Here is an 8,691-nt window from a genome sequence, read left to right on the forward strand (position 1 = left end):
GTTGCATTGAATATAATATGAAATATCTTTAAAATCTGTCAGTAAGTCGCAGGTTGTCACTTAAAGTTTACTCAGTGGCAGACAAGAGGTGTCTCAGGGGAAAATTATGAAGTGCTGTAAAGAAGATGGTGTATAGAAATCACGTCTCCCTGGTGGTGCAGTCTATAAGTCATCTTCTCTGAGGGTTCAGATCCACATGTGACCAAGTCCTGTTGGCCAACAAGTTGACTTCTGTGTGTTTGTGTGTCTTTTCAATGCTTGTGTCTTACAAGCGCTGAAATATTTTTTAGCAGCTTGGACCCCATTCATTGATTATATATTGCTTAAAATTCTAATTGAACGGAATACAAATGTGCATTAAAGTTAAATGTTTGAAAAAAACACCAAGCTCAACATGGTGATTTGACTCTATCCTTACAAAGCTTTGATTATGAAGTTGTGTATTAATCATCACTTTGTCAAAAAAAAAAAATAAGACTAACCACTTGAAAATAGTTCAGCATAGTAAGTTGGTTCATATTAAATCTTTAATCAGCATCATAAACTATGTCTGATTAAACTGACCTCCTTTTACTTTAAAACTTTGCATTTTTAAAGTAAATACTAATTTTTGTAATGATGATGAATTATCATTGTTTTCTTGGGGTCGTACCATTTGACATGTAGACCTCAGCATACCTGACCTTATCATAAAAATGTCACATTATACTGTAAAGACATTATAACCTTGTCATGCAGCAGTCAGTCCCTCTCTGTCATATCATTTCCTGTCACATGGTTTTCTTACACAATATACAAAAAATGAATTGGGAAGGTGACCTCACTCACATGATTATAGTATTCATGAATGATGTTCTGTTACTTGTATTTAATATTAACTAGTTTATTGAGTGTTCACCTTTTTTAAACATGTTGAATCAGTTGGTACAAAGTTTTCACAGTTACACCGTGTAGTCAGATATTCACTCACAGTTGATTCAAAACGGAAATTTTAGACTAGGGTTTCAAAAGGGGAATGTGTGGAAGTTTATTTTCAAAATTTAATTCTTTTAAATTTAACTTAAATATAGTGACACAAAAAAATTAATGTCATGTCACTGATCCTTTTATAGAACGTAATGCATGTTGTTTTTATTTATTTTACAATTTTAATTAATAATAATACATGTTAATTAATAGTTAGTTTAATAGATAATAGATTGTTTTTTTGTAATATGGTCAATTAAAACCAACCAATACAATTATTAATCACCATTCCAGTCACCAGAATCACCACAGTCCCAACATGTTTTTTCAGTAAGTAGGCCCAGTAGTTGCAGTAGTGGAATTAGTGTTGACATGTTAGCTAGCTAACTGGATTTCTGTGTTAAATCAAAATATACAAACCAACATTTGATGACAGGTAGCACTACCTGTACTTTATAGCCACCATGATGTCTTAACATACTTATTTATACCTTAAATCTCTATTCAAAGAAACAGACAGAAATATGATTGAATTTTTATTTGATTTTTATTGATTGAATTAGATGTGGGGGGAAAACCCACAAAAAGAGAAAAAAGAAAAGAATAGGGGATGTGGAGTAATGGGGTGGGGTGGGGTGGTTTGGGTTCTTAGATGTTGTGGGAGAAACCTGAGCACCAGGAGAAAACCCACGAAAAGGGAAAATCCCTAGAAATCTTTTTGAATTTGGTTTGGGGTTGGGGGGGTAGGGGTAAGAGAGGATGGGAAGAGGACGGAGTTAGGGTGAAGCAGGGGGCGAGGGGGGTGGGGTGGAGGAGGCATCAGAGGAGAGGTGAGAAGAGAGACAAGGTGAAGGAGACAGAGCGGGGGTGTCGTCGTCACACTTTTTGTCTTTTTTTCTGAACATCCGGCTCAGAAACTTCCACTTTTTCTTGCGCTTCCCCACCTTCTGCTCCTGTTTTTCAGTTTTTATCTCTGCCTCATCTTTTTCACTGGTCTCCATCTGTGTTGGTTCTGCGTCCAGTGTTTCATCTTTGGTCTGTCCCACCTGCTCCTCTCTAGACTCCTCTGGCATGTCTTTAGGCTCTGGAACCTGAGGTTTGTCTCCCTGGAGAGATTCCACATTGCTGGTACACGGCTGGTCTGTGGTCTCTGTGAGCGTTTCAGAGGCTTTGTCCATTTTCTCCAATTTTTCAGACAGTTCTTTGTTTTCTGCCTCCAACTGGTTTACTTTTGTCTTCAGGCTCTGTTCTTTTTCAGCTAGCTGTTTATTTTCTTCCTCCAGCTGGTTTGTTCTTGTTTGCCAGCTCTGGTTTCTCTCCATTAGCTCCTCTTTGAATTTCTGCTGCAGAGCTTGACACCGCTCCTGACATTCTTGATTCTCCAAGACGAGGTTCAACATATGGTCTTGGGCCGCTTGTTCTTTTTTGGCCATTTCTTTGCTGAAGTTCTCATGTTGAGCTTTGTACTTCTCTTCCCAGTCCTGGTTTTCTGAGACAAGCTTTGTCAGGAGATCTTGGGTGGCCTGTTCTTTTTTGGCCATTTCTTTGCTGAAGTTCTCATGTTGAGCTTTGTACTTCTCTTCCCAGTCTTGGTTTTGTGAGACCAGTTTTGTCAGGAGACCTTGGGTCACCTGTTCTTTTTCAGCCATCTCATCATTAAAGTTGTCCTCCAGGGTTTTGAATTTATTCTGCCAAACCTCATTTTCAGCAACTGCCTTCTCCAGACTGTTTTGGGACGCCTTCAGCCTCTGTTCCAGAGCCTCAATCTTCTTATTTAGCTGCTGGACATGATTGGCTCTCCTCCGTGACTGGTTGTTACCCACTGGCTCCTTCTGCAGTTTGTGACGGTACTCTAGATCAGAGATTTGGTATCCAAGCAATCTGATCATGTTGTCTTTTGTTGCCATCTCAAGTTTAAACCTTTCCTCCAGAGCCTTATATTTATTTTCCCAGTCTTCGTGGTCCAAGACGACTCCTGCCTGATGGTTTTGGTCAGCCTCCTTAATCTTGTCTATCAACTCTCTAAGTTTCTCCTCCAGAGCTTTCTTGTTTTCCCGCAACTTGTCATTCTCAACAGAAATTTCCAACCGATGACCTTCAGACAAGGTGAGTCTGCGTTTTAGATCATCGTTTTTCTTAATGAGGTGCTGGATATGCCTGCTGCGGGGCTGGGGTGCTTCCTGCTGCTCCATTGGGGTGGTGTCTGAAGTGGGTGTAGTAAAGTCCTGACTGTCAGTGTTAGGAAAGGTCTCCACTCTTGTTTGGTTGGGCCTTGGATTATTCCTACGATCCATCTGTCTGTAATGAGGTGGTTGTAGTAAATGTTTAACTTGAACTTGACTTGAACTTAACTCGTTTAACTCGAACTTGACTTGAACTTGACTTGTTTAACTCCAACTTGACTTGTTTAACTCCAACTTGACTTTAACCTGACTTGTTTAACTCCAACTTGACTTGTTTAACTCCAACTTGACTTGTTTAACTCCAACTTGACTTGAATACGACACACTGTACTTCCGAACGCTTGCTGAGAGTGAATGTTTCTCTCTGGTCCTGAGGTAAACTGATGTGTTCTAGAATGTGACATCACAGATCAAAGCACTTAAAGAGATCAAAGCACGGGAACATTCTATTTTTTTTCTTTTTTTTTTCAACTTTATTTAAATTTCAAACTTTATTTAAATTCCTTTAAAGTCATTTTTTCAAGTTTAGCACAAAGCCTGATTTAGCCTGATATTGGACTGAATTCACCATATTTACTGTGTGGTCATTCTCTTCTGACCTGTGTTCCTGGTTACAAGTTGCATAAACAGGGAATCTGACAAATTATTATCATTTCACCATTTCCCTGTTGATCTGCAACTTAAAACACACTTGATAGTGAAAATCTGAAAAGACATCATGCTATATTTCAAGTCAAAATAGAACATTTGATAACCCATTAGATACCACAGGTAATGTTAGCATTCAGCCACTTCCTAGCTAAAGAATTATGCACAAATAAGAATATTGTACACATTAAGACAAAAGATACAAATAAGATAGGAATAGTACAGTACAGTACAAGTTAAGAATAAGTTAGTAAGTTTACCTGTTAGAAAAAAATGATGCATGAATTAATAAAAAGTTATCAAAGAAATATTCACTTTCTTTCATTATATTTATTTATTTATTCCTATATGATGTCAACAGAAAACTTGGAAAGCAAAATTTTGGCTGACTTTTCGGGTTGTTGTTCCATACTGACAGGGCGTTCACATGAATTTAGCCACTTTTCAGATATTCCAATTATACAACACCACATGAATGTAAGATGAGTACGACAAAACGCTAAGTCTAAAGCAGGACAGTTTATTTTCAGCAGATTGAGGCCGTAACTAGAGCTGTCAAGCTCTCCATTTATCTACATGTAGAAGTGGTGTGCAGGAGACTCTGAGAAGAGTGATACTCAGCGTTTCATGAGTCTTTTTTGTGGTCTCTCAAGAAAGTGAAACACAAGAGCACACGTGTGGTGAATGGATTAAACTCTGTCTTCATCTGCTCTAACATCAGCTGTTAACGTTAGCATGTCCAGCTAACTAATAGTAGCTTACTAGCTGCAGTAACTACCTCCAGACAAACTTGTTAGATCCCACTGCATCTGCATTTGTTCTGTGGGGGTTTGGGAGGAGAATGTGGGCTGATGTAGAATCAAAGGGCTTAGCAACAGTAACTAAGGAGGGAGGTGCTTAGTATAACAAGACCTCCAAAGACCTAAAATGATTTGAAATGGCCTAAAATGATGTAACAAGACAAAAAAGACAAGAAGACATACAATGAAAAAAAAAAAATTAAAGATGTAACAAGACGAAAATAGACAAAAAAAAATTGATAAAAATCGATTTAATTCCAATGCCAAACTGATTTTAATAACCATTATTAACAGTAATGTACTGATACCAAACAAATACCAATTTGATAAATATCAAACATTGGCAGATTTCCATATTGTTGTCATCATCATTATCATCACCATCCATGTTCTCCTGTTCCCCTGCAGTTTGTTCCTTTCCGGGACTACATCGACCGCTCGGGGAACCAGGTCCTGAGCATGGCCCGACTGGCCAAGGACGTCCTTGCAGAGATCCCCGACCAGCTGCTGTCCTTCATGAAGAGCCGGGGGATCGAGCCACGACCCCCTCTGCCCGCCACCTCCGACTCCCCCTCAATGTCGACCACCACCACAACCACCACCGCCGCCCCCAAGGACCGCAACGTGCACGCCTGAAATGAGGCCAGCGAGCGGAGCGGCATGGCAGTTGGAGATTGGAGCAAAGGGGGTGGGGTGTGTGTGTGTTTGTGTCTCCGTGTGTGTACATGTGATTTGCATGGTTTCAGGAACCAAGTTGGGATTCTGAAGATTGTTTCCACGGTAAATTTAAAGGGACACATTCCTTTAAAAGTGTAAGGTGGTGAGGGGTGAGGATCCCCCTGGCAAGATCTGGATTACAAGTGTAAGAAAACACACTTTTGATCCTTTTAACATTTGACTTTTGTCAGCACCTGACACGACTCTGCATTTACCCACAAACTGCATTTAACTCAAAGGCTTCAGATGTAGTTTAGCACTTTTTCCTCCGTCATCATCAATTCCAACATTTCAGGCGAGAGACAAAAGCCACTGCAGACTTTTTTGCCAACACAGCTCGTCCTGCAGAAGTCTCCAGTCCCGTCCGTCCACCCCACTTCAGTTTCTGTGACACTGCTCCTGCTCACGGTGATAAGAGCGTCTGCTGAAATAGAGTAATAAATCCCAAAGTAGCCGGGCAATTGATTTCAATCAGTTGTAAAGAGAAGCAGCAGTGAGGCTGATGTCCTTTCCTTGTTTGTTTATTCTCAGGGCATTTTAAAGGCTTGACAGCATCACAGGGGATCTGAAAATAGAGAAGCAGGAATTAAATCCTGTCCTGGTTGTGGCATCTGCGAGACGACGGACCCCCGTTTCTTTTTTTATTGCTTCATGAAAATGTATGCTGTATATTACTGTGTGCTGAACATGAAATTCAAATCTGTTTTTATGTAAAGGGGTGGCGAATGCTCCACATTTCAAGGTCAACATTCAGAGACGGAGCGTCGGAAAGTCTAAACTAATCCCACTCGGACGCGAAAGGAGGCACCTCCTGAAAGCAGGAAATATATAAGGCCATGAAACTGGCTCGGGATAGAGAAGAGACTGAAATATCCTCCACTTCCTCCAGCCACTGTACAATTTAACAATATCAGGAGGTAAAGATTATTTCAGCCCCGGCTGCAAAGCTGAACATACCCATGTATCTGTGCTCTGCTGCTGTCCCCCATCCTCCTCTAAATTGTAACTCTCTCAGCTGGGGCTGTCATTTGTTATGAATCATTCATAAGGCGGTTGCCTCTAGTTCTCAAGCTGCCAGGCGTCTGTACCTGTTTAAAATGAACAGAGCCGGTCAGTGTGTGGTTCACAGGCCAGAATACTTCATATGTAGCAGAGAGTGTGTGGAAGTGTCGGGGTCACCTTTACTTTTCTTCTTCTTTTTTTTCTTTTTTTACTGGAAAGAAGACACTGAGAAAACGAGTGAACAGGAGAGTGAGGTTTGGTGTGCGGTGCTGTGTCAAAGTCACTGTATGGAGGTGCAACTACTTTTGGAAATGTCTGCACAGTTTTCCCTCAACAGGCTGATTTGCAATGAATGTTGACTTTTTTTTCAGACTTATACTTTTTTTTTTGGTGATTCATTTGTTATGCTTTTGTCATGTGCATGAATGGTTCAAGCAGAAGTGAGCCGCTGTTTGTGTAGAAACCCCAGATTTATTTACGGTGACAGGTTGTGCTCTCTTTTCCTTATCCTGAAAACTACAGAAGAGCATTAGAGTCAGGCAAAGGGGGAAAATTACTTTATATTTTGAGAGTAAAGTTGAAAATTTAAGGATAAAGTTATAATGTTCAGAATAAAATGTCAAAAATAAAGTTGACATGTGGAGAATTAAGTATTAGTGTGAGGCATAAGAAAAAATAAATCATGGAAGATTTTTTCTTTTTCAGAATAAAGTTGAAATGTTGCAAATAAACTTGAAAGATTGAGAATAAAGTCAAAATATTACAAATAAAGTTGAACTGACGAGAATAAAGTTGAAATACCTTTTATTTAATAAAGTCAAAATGGTATTTCAACTTTATTTGCAACATTTTGATTTTATTCTCAACATTTTGACGTTAATTGCAAAATTTAGACTTTATTCCTGACATTTCAGATTTATTGGCAACATTTTGACATTTTAACTTCATTCTCAACATTTTGATTTTATTTGCAATATTTCAACTTAGTTTGTGAAATGCAAAGTGGAAAAACCTTCCTCCTCTCATTTCTCTCCCTTAAGCCAGACACTCAAACTGAAAGTTTGACTTTATTTGTGACATTTCAACTTTAAACCCAAGATTTAAACAACTTTATTTATGATGCAATATATATATATATATATATATATATATATAAAATCTCCAATTTTCCTTTCATTGCCTGGCCCTAATACTCTTCTGTAAAAACTGTATATTGTGCAGTTCGGTCAAAATCCTGACCTTTGACACTTGTTGTAGGGTTAGAAAATAACTAAAGACACAAAACAAGAAGGCTGGCGAGGTCCATAAAGCCAATAATAACAACGATGAACAGATTCATCGGGATTTGTCTGGATCATATTTAAGCATGTATCATATTGTATCAGAAAGGAAATGGATATGTGGCCTTATTTCTGTCATAATCCTACAAGTCTGTGCGAGGGAGGACTCTATTTTTATATGACAAAACAGGAAATTCATGTACTTTTGCATGCTTATTTGGCTGATATGCTGCCAATGATTGTACTTGTTCAGAAAAACTGTATCTTTATTCATATCTGGAAATGACTTCAGACAACATTCCTACATGTGTTGACTTGTGTACTGTGCGGGAGCGTTCTTTCTATTTCTACTGTTCTTGTGTACAGTATACCTGAAGGAACTGCCAGTGTAATAATCCAAAACATATAGGACATACATGACTAGTAGGGTAGATTTGTATCACAGTGTTGAAAACATGCATGCATGTGTTATGACAGTACACCAACCCAAAGTCACATAACTTATTGGATATTTTTGTATGAAGCATGTTGAGCTTTCTATACAGTGTGTACAGTATTAGTTAATGACACTGACAGACAATATACTGCTCACTGCTTCTCCCCGGTCTCGTGTGTTTCCGTACAGCCTACATGTAGGTCAAATGTAAATACATCTCAAGTGATGTACAGAATATTTTGTGAACGGTCTTCCTTCCTTCCATTTTGTTCCTCTCTGATTTTCTCCGTTCTTTTGTCTCCATTTGTGTTGGTCAGAGTTTAGTATTAGGTTTGTCAATGTTTTCAAGTTTTTGCTTAGAAACCAAATAAAAATATTATTTAAGGCTCATCTCTAGTCTGTGCCAAGCAGTGTAGTCTCTTGTTATTTTGACAGGTTTGTTAGCGACTGTACAAACATTATTAAGGGTGATGTTTCCTTTGGCTGAAGGGACTGTAATCTAATAAAGGCTAGTTAATTTTTACTCAACCCAAACTTATATATTAATTAATATATTAATGGAAAAGGGGTTCAAATATTTGCAGATGACATCTTTAGTGTGTGCACTGGGTCATAAAGATACTGCAGAAAAAAGGGGAAAAAAATTGTCTGTGTCACAG

General features: G+C 38.7%; 1 protein-coding gene across 1 annotated transcript in view; it reads left to right on the top strand.

Moving 5' to 3' along the window:
* LOC146331061 (copine-9-like) overlaps positions 1 to 5,372 on the top strand; it is a 295,949-nt gene extending 290,577 nt beyond the window's left edge. Inside the window, exon 21 of the mRNA XM_084726649.1 lies at positions 5,006 to 5,372. Within this exon, the coding sequence (XP_084582775.1) occupies positions 5,006 to 5,233 (228 nt within the window). The 3' untranslated portion in view covers positions 5,234 to 5,372. The remainder of the gene's footprint in view (positions 1 to 5,005) is intronic.
* The last annotated feature ends 3,319 nt before the right edge of the window (positions 5,373 to 8,691 follow it).

This window comes from Lutjanus erythropterus, chromosome 2, assembly GCF_056507025.1.
Source record: "Lutjanus erythropterus isolate fLutEry1 chromosome 2, fLutEry1.hap2, whole genome shotgun sequence".
Classification (NCBI taxonomy): Eukaryota; Metazoa; Chordata; class Actinopteri; order Lutjaniformes; family Lutjanidae; genus Lutjanus; species Lutjanus erythropterus.